The 19,816-nt window shown below is 48.2% G+C and overlaps 1 protein-coding gene across 1 annotated transcript; it reads right to left on the bottom strand.

Annotated features, from left to right (window-relative positions):
• Nucleotides 1–12,511: 12,511 nt before the first annotated feature.
• Nucleotides 12,512–14,152, bottom strand: LOC125517625 (uncharacterized protein At4g06744-like). Its single transcript, XM_048682833.1, has one exon. The coding sequence runs from the start codon at nt 14,091–14,093 to the stop codon at nt 12,756–12,758; it is 1,338 nt and encodes a 445-aa protein (XP_048538790.1). The 5' UTR covers nt 14,094–14,152; the 3' UTR covers nt 12,512–12,755.
• Nucleotides 14,153–19,816: the final 5,664 nt, after the last annotated feature.

Genomic DNA, 19,816 nt, shown 5'->3' on the forward strand with positions numbered 1-19,816 from the left:
CCTTCTTGCAACGCCAAGCTGGCTTCTCTGATGCGGTGCTGCAGCAGCATGACCTGGGGGATGATTTCCAGGTGGTTGCCGTGCCTGAGGTCCATGATCCATCTGTCATCGTGTATCGCCTCCGCCACCGTGTGGTTCTTCTTGGTTGAGCGTCCGAATAGGTCGGGGTAATCTTGCCGTAGTGGTTGCTTGCCGAGCCACGAGCAGTGCCAGAAGAGGGCTCTGTTGCCGTCGCCCACTGTCACCGTCGTTGCCGAGGCGAAGAGTGCTCTATCCTTGTCGTCGCAAGGCATCTCCAAGCGTGCCCATGGCCTGGCCGGATCCGTCCACGCCAGCCAGAGCCAACGGAGGTGCAAGGCACGCGTGAACCGCTCCATGTTAGGGATGCCGAGGCCGCCATGATCGACCGGGGACATGACAAGCCGCCAGTTTACTTTGCATCTACCGCAGGTGACCTCTTCGTCTTGTGCCCACAGGAACCGACGTCGCGCTTTGTCGACGTCCTTGTAGAATATCTTTGGGATTCGCAGGACAGCCATGGCGAAGGCTGGCAGCGCAGATAGGATGCACCTGACCAGCACTCGGCGCCCTGCGATCGGCAGGAGTCAGCCTTTACAAGCCGCCAACCTTGCGCGGATGCGATCGAGGAGGTACTGAATGTGCACGAGCCATAGCCTGCCGATGCAGAGCGGAAGACCTAGATACTAGATTGGGAAGCATACTCTAGCGCTGCCGAAAATCTGAAGGACGTCTATGAGGTCTACATTGCCGCAGTTTAGGGCTGCCGCCAACGATTTTTGAGGGTTGCCGCGCAGTCCCGTCGCCTTCCCGAACCCTTCCAGGAGCTGCATGATGGCGTTGATCTCCTGGCGCACCGGATTGGCGAAGAAGATCGCGTCGTCCGCGTATAGCGTGACGCGCAGGCGCGCGGCGCCGGTCGGCAAGGGCGCGATGGCGCCGGCCTGCTGCGCTGCCTCTAACAGCCGGTGGAGGGGATCAATCGCCAGGATGAAGAGGATCGGTGGGTCTCCCTACCGCATTCCCCGCTAATGGAGAATCGTAGGGCCCGGGTCTCCGTTGAGTAGGCAGGCGGAGGACGCGATGGAGAGGAGCAGCGCGATCTAGTCCCGCCAGTGTGCTGGGAAGTTCATGCGTTGCAGCAGCTCGAGTATGTATTCCCATGACACCATGTTGAATGCCTTGGCGATGTCGATCTTTAGCGGGAGCATCGGTGATTTTTTCCTTTGAAACTGCCGTAGCGTGCTCTGGACATAGAGGAAGCTGTCATGAATGCCCTTCTTCTTTTGGAAAGCGCTCTGGCCAGCGAGATAAGCTGGTCAAGCACACCCGCTAGCCTGATCGAGAGCACTTTGGCAATTAGCTTGGCCACCGAGTGGATTAGACTAAATTGGGCAGAAATCCGACAGTTTTGTTGCGCCATCCTTCTTTGGCAGAAGGATGATCATGGCACGGTTCAGAGCTGCAAAGTCACCTCCAGCTAGCTGATAGAATGCATGGAAGAGTGCCATGATGTCTGCCTTGATCGTTTGCCAGCATGCTCGAAAGAAGGCCCCGCTGAAGCTGTCTGGCCCTGGTGCCTTCTCCGCCGGAGATGCGCAGATTGCCGCCCATACTTCTTCTTTTGTGAAGGGGTTGTCGAGGCCTTCCCCAGCTTGCCGATGAGGCAACTGAATCCTATCCCAGTCGATCGTCTTTGTCCTTCTCTCCTTGCTGCCCAGTAGGGTGGTGAAGTGGTCATGGATCATTTCCGCCTTCTCTTTGTGATCTCTGGCTTGTTTGCTCTCTCACTCTAGGCAGTGGATGTAGTTCTTCCTTCTTCGGGAGTTGATCTTGGCCTGGAAGAATGTTGTCTTTGCATCGCCTGCTTTGAGCCAGGTAGTCAGTGCAGCTTGCCTCTTCCTCACTCGTTCGAGAGCCGCGAGTTCAACTATCTTCAGCTTCAGGGTTTTCCTCAGCCAGAACTTGATACGTCTCCAACGTATCTATAATTTTTTGATTGCTCCATGCTATGTTACCTACTGTTTTGGACTATATTGGGCTTTATTTTCCACTTTTATATTATTTTTGGGACTAACCTATTAACCGGAGGCCCATCCCAGAATTGCTGTTTTTTTGCCTATTTCAGTGTTTCGGAGAAACAGAATATCAAACGGAGTCCAAACGGAATGAAACCTTCGGGAACGCGATTTTCTCATCAGATAAGACCCAGGAGACTTGGACCCTCCGTCAAGAAAGCCACGAGGCGGTCACGAGGGTGGAGGGCGCCCCCCCTAGGGCGCACCCCCTGCCTCGTGGGCCCCTCGAAGCTCCACCGACGTACTCCTTCCTCGTATATATACCTACGTACCCCCAAACGATCAGATACGGAGCCAAAAACCTAATTCCACCACCGCAACTTTCTGTATCCACGAGATACCATCTTGGGGCCTGTTCCGGAGCTCCGCTAGAGGGGGCATCGATCACGGAGGGCTTCTACATCATTATCCAAGCCCCTCCGATGAAGTGTGAGTAGTTTACTTCAGACCTACGAGTCCATAGTTAGTAGCGAGATGGCTTCTTCTCTCTTTTTGGATCTCAATACAATGTTCCCCCCTCTCTCGTGGAGATCTATTCGATGTAATCTTATTTTTGTGGTGTGTTTGTTGAGACCGATGAATTGTGGGTTTATGATCCAGTCTATCTATGAATAATATTTGAATCTTCTCTGAATTCTTTTATGTATGATTGGTTATCTTTGCAAGTCTCTTCGAATTATCAGTTTGGTTTGGCCTACTAGATTGATTTTTCTTGCCATGGGAGAAGTGCTTAGCTTTGCGTTCGATCTTGCGGTGTCCTTTCCCAGTGACAGAAGGGGCAGCAAGGCACGTATTGTATTGTTGCCATCGAGGATAACAAGATGGGTTTTTTTATCATATTGCATGAAACTATCCCTCTACATCATGTCATCTTGCTTAAGGCGTTACTCTGTTTTTAACTTAATACTCTAGATGGATGCTGGATAGTGGTCGATGAGTGGAGTAATAGTAGTAGATGCAGGCAGGAGTCGGTCTACTTGTCTCAGACGTGATGCCTATATACATGATCATATCTAGATATTCTCATAACTATGCTCAATTCTGTCAATTGCTCGACAGTAATTTGTTCACCCACCATATAATACTTATGCTCTTGAGAGAAGCCACTAGTGAAACCTATGGCCCCCGGGTCTCTTTCTCATCATATCAATCTCCATCACTTTATTATTGCTTTGCTTTTTTACTTTGCCCTTTTACTTTTTACTTTGCATCTCTATACCAAAAATATTATTTATCATCTCTTTCAGATCTCACTTTCGTAAGTGACCGTGAAGGGATTGACAACGCCTAAGCGTGTTGGTTGCGTTGAGCTATTGTTTTTGTGTAGGTACGAGGGACTCATGCGTAGCCTCCTACTGGATTGATACCTTGTTTCTCAAAAACTGAGGGAGATACTTACGCTACTTTGCTGCATCATCCTCTCCTCTTCGGGGAATTCCAACGCAGTGCTCAAGAGGTAGCAAGAAGAATTTCTGGCGCCGTTGCCGGGGAGTCTGCGCTAAAGTCAACATACCAAGTACCCATCACAATCCCTATCTCCCGCATTACATTATTTGCCATTTGCCTCTCATTTTCCTCTCCCCCACTTCACCCTTGCCGTTTTATTCGCCCTCTCTCTCTCTCTATCCTCCCTCTCTTTCTCTATTTGCCTCTTTTTTCCCGTTTGCCTTTTGTTTGCTCGTGTGTCAGTTTGCTAGCTTGTCGTTATGTCAAGTCCTTTATCTTCTACCTCTATGTCTGAAATTGGGGAAATTATTGTCGATATGGACAATAATAATATCATGAAAAATTTTGATGCTCCTGTTAAAGAACCTACCATCTTTCATACAAAAATATTCCGTGTTGGTAGTGGTAATATTATTGGAAAAGGAGTTATTCAAGATATCTTTACTTGTGCCGGTGCTTTACCTTCTATGGGAAGTTCTATCCTTCATAGAACTAGTAGTCTTGTGGACGCTATTGCCATGCTTGTAGTTGAACTTGAAAGACAATTCATGCACATACATCCTTCCATACAAAGGATTTTTCTGGAATTTTCTAATATTGAGCATTCTTTTGTTAAGCGTGCCGCTACTATGCTCATGAGTTTAGATTCATAATAAAAGAAGCCAAAGAAATCTTTGCGCATTATAGGGTGGACGCTTGCCGTCCTCCCATAGAGGCTATCCTCTTTGATCAAGAAGAAATAATGTGTTTTCAATCTCTAGACTATGTTGCTTTCAATGAAAATCTTAGAAAAAGGGTTCCTACCAATGTTTTAGTTGATAGAATTTCTGAACTTAATGATGATTTGGCTATTCGAAATAATGAACTAGGATATTCTCTTGAATATAGGCTCCCAAAGTTCTGTCAAAAGAATGCTTATAATGATGAATTGGTTGTGCATTATGAAGGACCAAAGAAGGAACCTATACCTCCCAAGGTTGATCTTGGGGACTTTTGTCCCGTTAAATTTAGCCCTTTTGATTACTTTTGCTTGCCTCAAATAAAACTTTCTGCCGAACATAGAGAATATGAAATGAGTTTTAATAATCTATCTTACTATTATGGCAATACCTAGATCCATTCTTGCTTGTTATGCCTAGCTAGGGGCGTTAAACGATACCGCTTGTTGGGAGGCAACCCAATTTTATTTTTATTCCTTGATTTTTGCTCCTGTTTAGTAATAAATAAATTATTTAGCCTTTGTTTTGGTTGTGTTTTTTGTGTTTAATTAGTGTTTGTGCCAAGTAGAACCGTTGGGAAGACTTGGGGAAAGTCTTATTGAACTTGCTGTAAAAAACAGAAACTTTAGCGCTCACGAGAACTGCTATAATTTTTATTTGGAGAGTGCTATTTAGTTAATTATTTTTTCAGATGATTAATAGATAAATTCCTCACGTCCAGAAATTTATTTTATAATTTTTGGGGTTCCAGATCTTGCGCTAGCTACAGATTACTACAGTCTGTTCTGTTTTTGACAGATTCTGTTTTTCGTGTGTTGTTTGCTTATTTTGATGAATCTATGGCTAGTAAAATAGTTTATAAACCATAGAGAAGTTGGAATACAGTAGGTTTAACACCAATATAAATAAAGAATGAGTTCATTACAGTACCTTGAAGTGATCTTTTGTTTTCTTTCGCTAATGGAGCTCACGAGATTTTCTACTTTAAGTTTTGTGTTGTGAAGTTTTCAAGTTTTGGGTAAAGATTTGATGGATTATGGAACAAGGAGTGGCAAGAGCCTAAGCTTGGGCATGCCCATGTCACCCCCAAGATAATCTAAGGACACCTAAAATCCAAAGCTTGGGGATGCCCCGGAAGGCACCCCCTCTTTCGTCTACTTCTATCAGTAACTTTACTTGTAGCTATATTTTTATTCACCACATGATGTGTTTTGCTTGGAGCGTCTTTTATGATTTGAGTCTTTGCTTGTTAGTCTACCACAATCATCCTTGCTGTACACACCTTTTGAGAGAGCCATACATAATTTGGAATTTGATAGAATACTCTATGTGCTTCACTTATATCTTTTGAGCTCTATAGTTTTACTCTAGTGCTTCACTTATATCTTTTAGAGCATGGTGGTGGATTTGTTTTATAGAAACTATTGATCTCTCATGCTTCACTTAGATTATTTTGAGAGTCTTAATAGCATGGTAATTTTCTTAATAATAATATGCTTGGTATTCAAGATTTGTAAAACTTTCTTTTGAGTGCGTTGAATACTAAGAAAAAATTGATGCTTGATAATTGTATTAAGATATAAGGATGGTGATATTAGAGTCATGCTAGTTGAGTAGTTGTGAATTTGAAAAATGCTTGTGTTGAAGTTTGTGATTCCCGTAGCATGCACGTATGGTGAACCGTTATGTGATGAAGTCGAAGCATGATTTATTTATTGATTGTCTTCCTTATGAGTGGCGGTCGGGAACGAGCGATGGTCTTTTCCTACCAATCTATCCCCCTAGGAGCATGCGCGTAATACTTTGCTTTGATAACTTCTAGATTTTTGCAATAAGTATATAAGTTTTTTATGACTAATGTTGAGTCCATGGATTATACGCACTTTCCTTCCTTCCACCATTGCTAGCCTCTCTAAAACCGCGCACTTTTCACCGGTATCATACACCCACCAAATACCTTCCTCAAAACAGCCACCATACCTACCTATCATGGCATTTCCATAGCTATTCCGAGATATATTGCCATGCAACTTTCCACCGTTCCGTTCATTATGACACGCTCCATCATTGTCATATTGCTAGCATGATCATGTAGTTGACATCATATTTGTGGCAAAGCCACCGTTCATAATTCTTTCATACATGTCACTCTTGATTCATTGCATATCCCGGTACACCGCCAGAGGCATTCATGTAGAGTCATATTTTGTTCTAAGTATTGAGTTGTAATTGTTGAGTTGTAAGAAAAATAAAAAGTGTGATGATCATCATTTTTAGAGCATTGTCCCAAGTGAGGAAAGGATGATGGAGACTATGATTCCCCGACAAGTCGGGATGAGACTCCGGATGAAAAAAAGAGGCCATAAAAAAAGAAAAGGCCCAAACAAAAAAGATGAGAGAAAAAGAGAGAAGGTACAATGTTACTATCCTTTTACCACACTTGTTCTTCAAAGTAGCACCATGATCTTCATGATAGAGAGTCTCTCATTCTGTCACTTTCATATACTAGTGGGAATTTTTCATTATAGAACTTGGCTTGTATATTCCAATGATGGGCTTCCTCAAAATGCCCTAGGTCTTCGTGAGCAAGCGAGTTGGATGCACACCCACTTAGTTTCTTTTGTTGAGCTTTCATATACTTATAGCTCTAGTGCATCCGTTGCATGGCAATCCCTACTCACTCACATTGATATCTATTGATGGGCATCTCCATAGCTCGTTGACATGCCTAGTTGATGTGAGACTATCTTCCCCTCTTTTTGTCTTCTCCACAACCACCATTCTATTCCACATATAGTGCTATATCCATTGGTCACGCTCATGTATTGCAGGAAGATCAAAAAAGTTTTGAAAATGTCAAAAGTATGAAACACTTGCTTGGCTTGTCATCGGGGTTGTGCATGATTTAAATACTTTGTGTGGTGAAGATAGAGCATAGCCAGACTATATGATTTTGTAGGGATAGCTTTCTTTGGCCATGTTATTTTGAGAAGACATAATTGCTTTGTTAGTATGCTTGAAGTATTATTATTTTTATGTCAACATGAACTTTTGTCTTGAATCTTTTGAATCTGAATACTCATACCACAATTAAGAAGATTTACATTGAAATTATGCCAAGTAGCACTTTGCATCAAAAATTCTGTTTTTATCATTTACCTACTCAAGGACGAGCAGGAATTAAGCTTGGGGATGCTTGATACGTCTCCAACGCATCTATAATTTTTGATTGCTCCATGCTATGTTACCTACTGTTTTGGACTATATTGGGCTTTATTTTCCACTTTTATATTATTTTTGGGACTAACCTATTAACCGGAGGCCCAGCCCAGAATTGCTGTTTTTTTGCCTATTTCAGTGTTTCAGAGAAACAGAATATCAAACGGAGTCCAAACGGAATGAAACCTTCGGGAACGCGATTTTCTCATCAGATAAGACCCAGGAGACTTGGACCCTCCGTCAAGAAAGCCATGAGGCGGTCACGAGGGTGGAGGGTGCCCCGCCTACGGCGCACCCCCTGCCTCGTGGGCCCCTCAAAGCTCCACCGACGTACTCCTTCCTCCTATATATACCTACGTACCCCCAAACGATCAGATACGGAGCCAAAAACCTAATTCCACCGCCGCAACTTTCTGTATCCACGAGATACCATCTTGGGTCCTGTTCCGGAGCTCCGCCGGAGGGGGCATCGATCACGGAGGGCTTCTACAGCATCATCCAAGCCCCTCCGATGAAGTGTGAGTAGTTTACTTCAGACCTACGGGTCCATAGTTAGTAGCTAGATGGCTTCTTCTCTCTTTTTGGATCTCAATACAATGTTCTCCCCCTCTCTCGTGGAGATCTATTCGATGTAATCTTATTTTTGTGGTGTGTTTGATGAGACCGATGAATTGTGGGTTTATGATCCAGTCTATCTATGAATAATATTTGAATCTTCTCTGAATTCTTTTATGTATGATTGGTTATCTTTGCAAGTCTCTTCGAATTATCAGTTTGGTTTGGCCTACTAGATTGGTTTTTCTTGCCATGGGAGAAGTGCTTAGCTTTGGGTTCGATCTTGCGGTGTCCTTTCCCAGTGACAGAAGGGGCAGCAAGGCACGTATTGTATTGTTGCCATCGAGGATAACAAGATGGTTTTTTTTATCATATTGCATGAAACTATCCCTCTACATCATGTCATCTTGCTTAAGGCGTTACTCTGTTTTAACTTAATACTCTAGATGCATGCTGGATAGCGGTCGATGAGTGGAGTAATAGTAGTAGATGCAGGCAGGAGTCGGTCTACTTGTCTCGGACGTGATGCCTATATACATGAACATACCTAGATATTCTCATAACTATGCTCAATTCTGTCAATTGCTCAACAGTAATTTGTTCACCCACCGTAGAATACTTATGCTCTTGAGAGAAGCCACTAGTGAAACCTATGGCCCCCGGGTCTCTTTCTCATCATATCAATCTCCATCACTTTATTATTGCTTTGCTTTTTTACTTTGCCCTTTTACTTTTTACTTTGCATCTCTATACCAAAAATACCAAAAATATTATTTATCATCTCTTTCAGATCTCACTTTCGTAAGTGACCGTAAAGGGATTGACAACCCCTAAGCGTGTTGGTTGCATTGAGCTATTGTTTTTGTGTAGGTATGAGGGACTCACGCATAGCCTCCTACTGGATTGATACCTTGGTTCTCAAAAACTGAGGGAAATACTAATGCTACTTTGCTGCATCATCCTCTCCTCTTCGGAGAAATCCAACGCAGTGCTCAAGAGGTAGCAGAACTATCTCTGTGTTAGTTGACGCCTCTCCTGCGCCACATCTAATCTCAGCACCACCTCAGACGCAATGTGAAACTGCATTTTTGTGTTGCTGAAGATGCTCTTGGCCCAGATCTTCAGATCTGCTGCTGTTCGTTTTAGCTTGATATTCATTCTGGTGAAAGGGCAGCAGTGGTTTACTGGCCTTTGCCATGCCCTCTGGACTATCTGCTGAAAGTGTGGGAACTTTGGCCAGAAGGATTCAAATTTGAAAACTTCTTTGCACAGTGGCGCCGTGGCATTCGTGAGCAACAGGGGACAGTGATTAGAGCAGGAAGTGGATGCAACCATAAGTGTATAGGAGGGGAAGATTGTCTCCCAGTCTTGGTTGCAGGAAACTTTGTCGATGGCGACAAAAGTAGTATTTTCCCTCTCAGTACTCCATGTGAAGCACCTGTTTTTGCACTTTATCTCTTGCAAGCAAGCCCGGTCAATTGCATCTCTGAATCTGCTCATCACCCTTCTGTTGATGTTATGGTTGCTCTTATCCCTTGCCTCGTAGCTGACGTTAAAATCACCGTTGATCAGCCATGGCTCGCCAAGGGGTGGCCTGCTTCTGCTAAGCTCCTCGAGGAAATCATCCTTTCTGGTGTCATCAGTTGGGCCATAGACAGTTGTGATCCAGAAGGAGAGGCCACCGTGGGGCAGGAACGCTCTGGCAGTGATGGAGAATTACCCTACAAATTGTGTGGCGATTGTGATCTTGGTGGAGTCCTAGAATATCGCGGCGCCGCCTCGGGTGCCCAACGCTGGTAGCACGGTGCAGTTGTCAAGTCTGCGACCTCCTACCTCCCTGACCATCTCTGGCGACCAGGCGTCGATCTTCGTCTCTTGCAAACACAGCAGAGCGAGGCTATGGGCGTCGGCTACCTCGCAAATGGTGGCCCTCTTCGCCAGAGAGTTCAGTCCACGGACGTTCCAATTCATTATTGGGATGGTTGTGTTACTCATAAGGCAAACAAAATATGCTCCGGCGACGAAAATGTTACTACTGCAGAGATGAAACAAGTACAACTACACCACCAGTAGGCCCCAAATTACACTGGCATCTAGCTAATCCTTGTAGCCCAACACTAATCATGAAGTAAAAACCTAACTCAGACTGACTAAAGGTCAGTTGCCACCGGAGGCTAACTAAACTAGTGTCTAACATGGACTACTCTTGGGCTGCACCGTCTGGGCCGGCCACGCTGGCCATGGTGCGCAGCGCCTGGACGTCGAGGCGTGTGAGCTTGGCAATGCAGTCGATGTCGCCCTCCGAAAGTGGCTCGTCGAAGCGCCACAACAGCGCCTCCGTGGCCTTCACCGTCATCCGCTCCCTTGGACCGAGCACACCGAGCTCCTTGACCAGGCGCAGGGTGGCCCGCTGCGCGACCGGGGTGGAGGAGGGGTTGGCCGCCTGGCGGGCGATGTGCCTGACGGGGGCCGATGGAGCGCGTGTCTTGGGCGGCGCCGATGGCCTGCGGGCTGGTGGCGCAACGGCGACGAGGGGCTCCGGGGCGTCGCGAAAGAGGAGCCAGGCGGCGACGCCGTCTTGCCCAATCTGCATCTGCTGCACATGGTGCGTCACCGCCCTGAGCTCAGTCATGGTTGCGGCCGGGCGAGCCACGGTCTTGCACGCATGGACCGTATCTGACCGCATGCATGCAATGGGCCCATCGGTGGTCAACGCCTTTGCACCGCTGGCGCCTGCGTGATCGATGTCGAACTCCAGTGGGACGGCGAGGGCGTCCGCGACGGCCTCCTCGAGCTCAGCCTGCCCGAGGTCGACGCGTGGTAGGGGAGGGAGCTGGGTGTCTCCGTTGGTGAAGAACGCGGTGACGGGGTCGACGTCGTCGCGGCTCCTCTGCGTGGGTGGTGGAGGCGGCGGTGAGGGAGCACGACACAGTGGCAGAAGGGGGTGGCACGGATGGCGACCTCCCGCCCGTGGCAACCCTTGTTGCGGTGCCTGCTGGTGGGGGTGCGGCTTCGCTGACGCGGTTGCTGGGAGTGCTCCTTTGCCGCCGCCGGGGCCCGGCTAGAATGTCCGCGGCCCAGCAACGTATCTGCCCACGAGCGCCGGCCGCCGCGCTCGCTGTCGTGGTCGTCGTGGTCCTTGCGGCCGGCCCCACGCTACAGCCCGTGGCAGCCCGAGGAGGCCACCAATGGCGGCTGGCGGCGCCCTTGGCCGTCCTCGATTTCAACGCTCCCATTCACATGTTGAGATTTCAACGTGCATTAAATCGTTATATGCATGGATTAAGAGAAAACTCTTCAATACATGTAAAGTTCTTGGTCATTTATTGGTCACACATGCATACATTGCAATTAAAACATTGTTAAATACAATTTCTTGAGGAAAACGAGCCCATTAATTGAGTACTTTTGCAAAGTGCCAAAATTATTTCACCACTCACCATCTATTTTGGTTGGTGAGATTTTTGAATTGAGCCTATAAAACAGAAGTGAGGGAGTATATGGGTAGTCCATACTCCCTTGAACATATATTTAGCCCCCGCAAAAATAGGGGAAACTATTTAAGAAAAATCTAAATCATCATAACTTGTAAAGTAGCTATGAATAAAAAAAGTTCATGACAGTGGAGTCAAATAAATAATGAGGAAAACATCAAAAAATACATAAATCTAGCCACAGAAACGGATGCCAGTTGTGCAAAACCCCGTATTTCACTGATCAAGCAATGGTAACAAATGGAACATTGTAGTAATCCACATAATTATAACATCATATAATTGAAACATGCAGGCCAAAAAATATATAATTGAAACAAGCAAGATACGGTCCAAATTAGTTTACTGCCGCAAAACGAACATACCAACACAATACATAGTACTACTACAAGAGTCGAGATCTAGACCCGACAGCCACACGTACAAAGAAAACAAACAACAATCACGAGCTCACATAACACATACAAGAATAGGCAAAATTTTGTGTTTTAATCCTTTTTGCAAACAAAATCAGGATCTGACCTCTGTTTGAAAATATTTTCAAACGGGGGTCAGATCCTGATATTGTTTGCAAAAAGGGTCAAAACACGAAATTTTGCCACAAAAATACAAGAGCAAATACTGACGACATAGGCCCGTCGTCCCCCAGCGCATGCGGTGGCACCTCACTCATGCAGAGTGGCATTTTAGGATTTCAAACACAATTACAGGACTATTGTGTTCCAGTTATATTTGATGAAATTAGTTAAAAAAATTGAACATTTGTATTGGATAATTCAAACACATGGGGTCCACACTACGTATTCTTGCTGTCCCGGATTTCTGCGCGCACCACTAATATTTATAAATCTAGACGCACAAACAGACGCTAGTTATACAAAACAGAGTAACTACGATACATGACATATTTACCTTGTATTTCACCGATCAAGCAATGGTAACCGATGGCACATTGGAGCAATTCACATAATTCCAACATCTATAATTGAAATATGCAGCCAACAAATATATAATTGAAACATGCAAGATACAATCCAAATTAATTTACTGCCACAGAACTGACGTAGCAGCACAACACACACAGTAGCCGAGATCTAGACCCGACAGCTACACGTACAAAGAAAACAAACAGCAATCACGTGCACACCAAACACATACAAGAATACAAGAGCGAATACCGACGACGTAGCTAGGCAGGGCGCGTCCCCACTGCATGCGCTGCCACCTCACTCATGCAGAGTGGCGTACACAACGTAGCTGGAGTAGTCCTTAGCCACCTTCCCCTCCGGCGCCGCCACGTTCATCTTGGCGTCCGCGGCGGGGCACGCCACGCGAGCGCTCGCCGCTGGGCACGTCTTGGGCTGGCTCAGGAACGAGGCGCACTCCGCCGGGCCCCTCTGGTTGGCGAAGCCGGGAATGCAGTTGTGCTTCACGTCCAGCAGGCCGTCCTTGATGAGCGCAGAGCACGCCGTCCCGACCGACGTGAAGTAGTTGCCCGCCAGCGTGAGGTTGGAGAGGCGGCCGGCTGGTCCGGCGAGCTTGCAGAGCGCGTCGGGGACCTGCCCGTACAGGCGGTTCCCGCCCAGGTTGAGCTGCTCGACGCTGCTGAGGCACGAGAAGGATGAAGGGATCGGGCCGGTGAGCTGATTCATCCCGGCGTCGATGACGGTGCTCTTGGTGAGCATGCCGAGCTCGTGTGGGAGGCAGCCAGAGAGCTGGTTGTTGAGGAGGAGCATCTCGAGGAGGGAGTCTTGCAAGCGCGCGATTGATGGCGGGATTGGCCCGGTGAGCTTGTTGTTGGCGAGGGAGAGGTAGCTCAACTTGGAGAAGCCAATGTTGGTCGGAAGTTTCCCGGACAGGTTGTTGTAGTTCAGGATAAGTGCTTTAGCATCGGTAACGCCCGGAATGTTGCCTCCTCCTCCCGGGGAGCCAACTCGGATGTGAAACGTAAAATTAAGAAAAGTATATGCGCACTGAATCTGCTGAAGTTTACCCTTTTTTTTCTTCTTCTTCTTCCCTTCATCTTTCGTAATAACCTGTCCCGTAGCGCCTCCCTCTGCACTCCCGTAGACACGGCCGGAAGGATGAAGAGGTTGGAGGTCGTACTTAGCGACGCCGAACTCGAACAGGTATGGCAGGCTGTCGAGGTGAGGAATATCGCCACCGAAGTTGTTGGAGGACGCATGGAAAAGCGCCAGATCAGGAAGCTGATCGACGAAGCGTTGTAACCTCGGCGCATGCAGGCCAAAGCCATTGAGAATAACCTCGGTAACTGTTAGCTTCTCATTTAACCCTGGCGGCGTTGCGCAGTAGAAGCCGACATATGTCTTGTCGCCACAGATGTCATTGCCGGACCAGGTGGAGGTGATGTTATTGGGGTCACTAGTTATGGTGCTCTTGAAACGCTGGATGGCAAGGTAGGCTCGGTAGAGGCGCTCGTTGGGAAAGTCTGCTGGCTGTAGATTGATTTCATGGGATGATTCCGGCCGAACCGCTACTACAGCAAGGAAATAAAGAATCAAGAGGAAGAGTTGTGTGAACGGCAGTTTAGGCTGGATGGCCATTCCTATTGGAACTTGGAAGTCGAAGGAGATGGGCAGTTGATTCTTTTCGCAAAGGAATAAGATGTCATGGCCGGATATATAGGCGAGCAGGAAGGATGAAACAACGCACAGGCCGACTAGGTAGCAAACTGCCAGGCTGTCCAACGCCACAGTCATCTGGCCTACGCGGCACCTCATTTTGAAAGCTCTGCCCCATGCGAGTAGCGCAGTTATTATTATTATTATTATTATTATTATTATTATTATTGTTGTTGTTGTTGTTGTTGTTGTTGTTGTTGTTGTTGTTGTTGTTGTTGTTGTTGTTGCAATCAGCGCAGTTTCAGGCCTCGAGCAGCGTAGTGGTTTTCCTGCCCCATGGGCCCCTAGTTCATCCTACATTTTTGGCGAAGCCTCATGCTGCATTCTTCTCCTTGCGATCTCAGGGCCCCTACGCGCAAGGTAGTCTACAACCAGGAGTATCGTATTCATTTACCATCTCATGGAACGGGCGGCAGGACATCGTTGGCGAAGCCCTCCAGGTAGTAAGCGCACGACTCCCACATCTTTTTTTTTCACCGTCGATGGCCATCACGCCGCCGAACTTCAATCCCTATGCAGGCTTGTCATCCGGCTCCGATAAGAATTGAGTTGGTCCTTTTTGATCAAATCTAGTGGGGATGAGTTCAAAACAACAACAACAACAACAAAAATCTTGTGGGGATGTATGGACTTTGAGATTTCTGCAATTCTTACTCACATCGGAAGTAATTGTAGTTCCCATGAGCATGAACTTTGGTTGGCATTCAAAACCAGGAGCTGTGATAGATACTATTGTCCGAGTACGAATTATTTATCAACGACACTATTGACTCTAGTAGCATCAAATATGTACCCTGGTCAATAGGAAGTGTTTACATAAGGCAGGAGGCACATTTTATTTGTTAACTCCCTATGATTGACACTTATGTCTCGAAGGGCCATAGGCCGAATTTTATTAGAAGGAAGAAGAAGCAGTACAACAAGGGTTTGCAGTCTAGGCGAACTAGAAGCTGGGAACCCACGGAATTGAGACGTTCCGAAAATACAGGGAGGACAACAACAGTCGTCAAACAAAATAGAATGAAGCAAAACAGTGACTCAAGAAACTGCTTTGATCAGGTTAGATGTATGTAATACAGCCAGCCGCCATCCATATCCCAATATCTTCTCTGATGATTTTGAAAACTCTGAAGGGACTGCTCGCTTGCTGCTCAAAAATTCTGGAATTCCTTTCCTTCCAAATCCTCCAGTGAATCAAGATGGAGATTGTGTCAAAGTTACGACGCATAGGCTTGGGAACAGCCTTACGTACTTGTAGCCATCAGTCTTCTGTATCGATGAAACGATCCTCCGGCACCTGAAAATCCGCCCGTGTCCAATCTCTGAACAAGAGCCAAACCTGCTGCGTGAACCTGCAGTGCACGAACAGGTGTGTGCAGTCCTCCGGTGTCACGAGACAAAGCGGGCAGTTGCCGTTTGAGGGCCAGCCTCTGCGCTCCAAGTTGTCCGCTGTCAGGCACCGGCGATGCACCACCAGCCACATGAAAAACTTGCATCTCGGAGGAGCTTTGGACTTCCAAATTGGTTTGTAGCAGGAAAAGCGCACTGAGGCAACAAAGAACATGTTGTAAGCACTCTTAACAGAGAAGAGATGATCCTTCGTCAGCTTCCATAGTAGACGATCCGGCACACCAGGCGTCAATGAGATATTCTGAGTAATGTCCCAAACAGTGAGATATTGTGCAATGGCTATGACTGAAACTCCACCAGAGATGTCTCGGACCCAGCTGTGATTCTGAAGGGCATCCCGGACAGTGCGGCCCGGCTTCTTGACAAAAGAAAAGAGGGCCGGGGCCATGGTCGCAATGGAGCCATCCTCCGGTAGCCAATTGTCCATCCAGAACTTGGCCCGCTCTCCATCCCCCAAGCACACGGACGTGGCCGCACTGAAAATGGCCGCTACCTCTCCCTCCTGACCGTCTGGCAACATCCGCCATGGTCGCTCCTCAGGGTCCCAGCGCATCCATGGTCATCGGCAACGCAGAGCCGCACCGAACCACTTCAAATTCAAAATTCCCAGGCCGCCATGCTCCTTCGGCATACACACTCTAGCCCAAGGCAGAAGGCAATGGCCACCGCTGATCTCATTTTCCCCTTTCCAAATGAAGCCCCTACACCTCCTGTTGATAATTTCCAAAGCCCATGCCGGCAGTGGTAGTACTGAAAGAAAGTGCAGGGGTAGTGCCATCAATACAGATTGTGTAAGTGCCACACGTCCCGCCGGTGCAAGCATCCTTGGCTTCCACCCTTTCATCCTGTTGGAGTATTTGTCTATGAGCGGTAGGATATGTTGGCGCTGTAATCTGAAAATTGACAGAGGGAGCCCCAAATATTGAATGGGAAATGGTTTTAGCTGACAGGAAAAGTGATGCGCCACCCCCTCGACGATGGTGTCACTTGTCCTGATGCAAGTAATGGTGCTCTTTTGTAGGTTGATGCGAAGTCCAGTGGCTTCACCAAACAGCTTCAGAGTGGCAGAAATCACCTGCATGTCGCTCGGGATAGGTCGGAAGAAAAGAATTGCGTCGTCCGCGAAGAACGAAGCCCTTGGCACATTGCTCCCCAGGCCCAAATCCAAGAGTAGGTTGTGTCTGGTAGCCTAGTGTAGCATAGCCTGAAGCGTGTCCATAGCTAGGATGAAGAGTGCCGGTGATAGTGGATCGCCTTGTCTTACACCACAAGCCAACGCAAAGGGGTCACAAGTCTCACCATTGACCAGAACCGAGGATGAGGCAGTGCACATGAGGCCACAAATCCATGAGCACCATCTCCGTCCAAAACCTCTCCAAATCAACAAATTGATAATAAATTCCCAGGATAAAGTATCAAAGGCTTTGGAGATGTCGATCTTCATAAGTACAACCGGGATTTTCCGACGATGTAGCAACCGTGCGGTATTACGCACAAACTTGAAGTTTTCATGTGTACTTCTCCGGCTGACGAAGGCACTCTGAACTTGCGAGATTAGCCCAGGTAATAACGGAGCACGGCGGACCGCTAGAACCTTGGCAAAAAATTTAGCAGCACCATGAATTAGGTTGATCGGTCGAAAATCTGCCACTTCCAAGGATCTATCTTTCTTGGGTAGCAATGAAATGATCGATGAGTTCAACCAGCCAAAGGAGAAGAATCTGCCCTTGTGCAGCTCATGCATGACAGCCATCAGATCTTCCATAATAACATCCCAGCATACCTTAAAGAACAGGCCGGAGAAACCGTCAGACCCAGGAGCCCGGTCAGAAGGCATCTCCATAATCACCTGCTTCACCTCGGTGTGAGTGAACTCCACTTCCAGACCAGAAGCCAGCTCCGGGGGTAAACCGCGCAGATTCAGATCATCCAGCCTCAAGGAAGATGAAGTAGGTGCCAGCGTGCCCATAAGACCCCAGTAATAATTCCGTGCTAGATTCAGCTTGTCCTCCATTGTCGAGACCATGCGGTCGCTGATGAAGCTATGTACCTAGGATAGGGGCATGGACCTGTCCAAAGTACCCTACCCAAGGACATCCCTAGAAGAAGTCACCTTTCAATCGACTTGGAGGTGTCTCACTCGACAGATTCAAGACACTCGACCACGAAGCAATCACTCGACCAAATTCCAACCACTCGACTGTCAGGAGATCCAAAGTCACCCTGCACGCAAACGGTCGGTCATTAAGTAGCTTTTATGGTCATCATAGCACTTTATTAGGGGCGTTACCAGTAACCCCCAATCTTAATGTACTTTAAACCTTGCATTACTGAGGGCTGGAGGGGTTTGGCGAACTCTATATAAGCCACCCCCTCCTCAGTATCAAGGGTTCGCACCCCTGTTATTCATACACACGTAATTCAGATGACCGCCTCCGGGCACCGAGACGTAGGGCTGTTACTTCCTCCGAGAAGGGCCTGAACTCGTAATCCTGGTGTGCTTACAACTCCTCCATAGCTAAGATCTAGCCTCTCCATACATACCCCCTACATCACTGTCAGAGTTAGAACCACGACAGTTGGCGCCCACCGTGGGGCCAGGAGTCTTAGCGCCTAGTTTGAGAAGTTGCGATTTTTTCCGATCTCCTTGATCATGATTTCGGGCGGAGCTTTGGTGGAGGGCCGCGAGATTCGTCTCGGCGCGCTCACGTTCATCGCCGACGACTCCGCTTGGCTTCAGGAGGCTCCACTCGACGTCGACACGCTCCCCGTCCGCGGGGCGACGCACTTTCGCGCATGCGTCCGTGGTGTCCTCCTGCGGCAGCCATCGACCCAGTATCGGTCGGCTCCCGTGGCATCTGCCCGCCCTGTTTCTCGCCGGCGCAAGCGCTCCGGTCGGTCGAGGCTTCAGAGGTGGGTGAGGCATGCGGTGGCCCGCCAGTCGGCCACCCCATAAGTCGCGGCAATCGAGCCCGACGAATCCCTCTACGACCTGTTCGACTGGCTCCGCAGAGGCCGCATCCGAATGCGCAGCAGTGACCCAGCTGCAGAGGTTCTGGTGATCGATGGACCACACAGTCCTCCCGGTTTCCCCCGCGCTGACGGAGGCGCGGATGGGGGTGACCCGTCGCGTCCTCACGAGGAGTATCTCCCCGAGCCTCTCACATCGTTGCAGCGGGAGGAGCTCCGCCGCCGGAACATGGATGCACTCCACACTCCTATCGTTGGAGAAACCCCCGAGGCCCGAGCCTTGGAGGGCGCGCGCTTGGCTAACTTGGCCGAGCACACTCGACTGGAGAATCTCCAGCGAATACTCGACGAGAGAGCACGTCAACGGGCTCCAGAATCCAGTCGACGTCAACTCTTTCCGCCCCCGCAGGTATATCGTACTCCGATTCAGAATTTGGCGGCTGCGGCCCGTATAGCAGAGTCGATTCAGCCCTCCCAGTCAGAGGCTGGCAGAGGCTTGTTGCAAATCAGAGCGTTGCTCCAGGCAGCGGGAGACCATAATTCCGCTGTTTCTCAGTCGCGGAACAGGATCCACAATCGATCCGTTGTAGCGGATACAGTCCAGTCGGCTCACAGCCCAAGATCGCCTCCGAGGCGTGAGGGACATGGAGACCGGCGTGATCAGTACAGAAGGAATGCGCAGTATGATCACCGATTCGATCGTGATGATCGACATCGAGTGCCAACCCCTCCCCCGAGGAGTGGATCATATGTGCCTCGACAGTAGGTTGACAGACGCCCTCATAGTGTTGGGCGGAGAATCCCAGTCGACCCCAGGGAACCAGGCTTTGATGCGAGATCCATTCTCGTTCAAGGTTTGGTCGACAGGAATAGAGCTCACCGAGAAGGCCACGACAGAGATGCGCCTACCAGTAGCAGAGTACATGTTTCAGGGCCGGAGTGTTTCAGTCAAGCCATCAGAGCTGCTGTAATTCCTCCCAACTTCAGGTTGGCGACTGGAGTTAGTAAGTTCACCGGTGAGTCCAAGCCCGATACTTAGCTTGAAGATTACCGAGTGACTGTCCAGATTGGCGGTGGGAACGATGAGGTAGCCATGAAGCACCTGCCTCTCATGTTAGAAGGCTCGGCCAGAGCGTGGCTGAATCAGTTAGCACCCAGCAGCATTTACACTTGGGAGGATCTCTCCCGAGTGTTTGTCACCACATTTGAAGGAACATGCAAGCGACCCGCAGGCCTTATGAAATTGCGGTCTTGCGTGCAGAAAC

This window comes from Triticum urartu, chromosome 6 (genome assembly GCF_003073215.2).
Source record: "Triticum urartu cultivar G1812 chromosome 6, Tu2.1, whole genome shotgun sequence".
NCBI classification, from domain to species: Eukaryota; Viridiplantae; Streptophyta; class Magnoliopsida; order Poales; family Poaceae; genus Triticum; species Triticum urartu.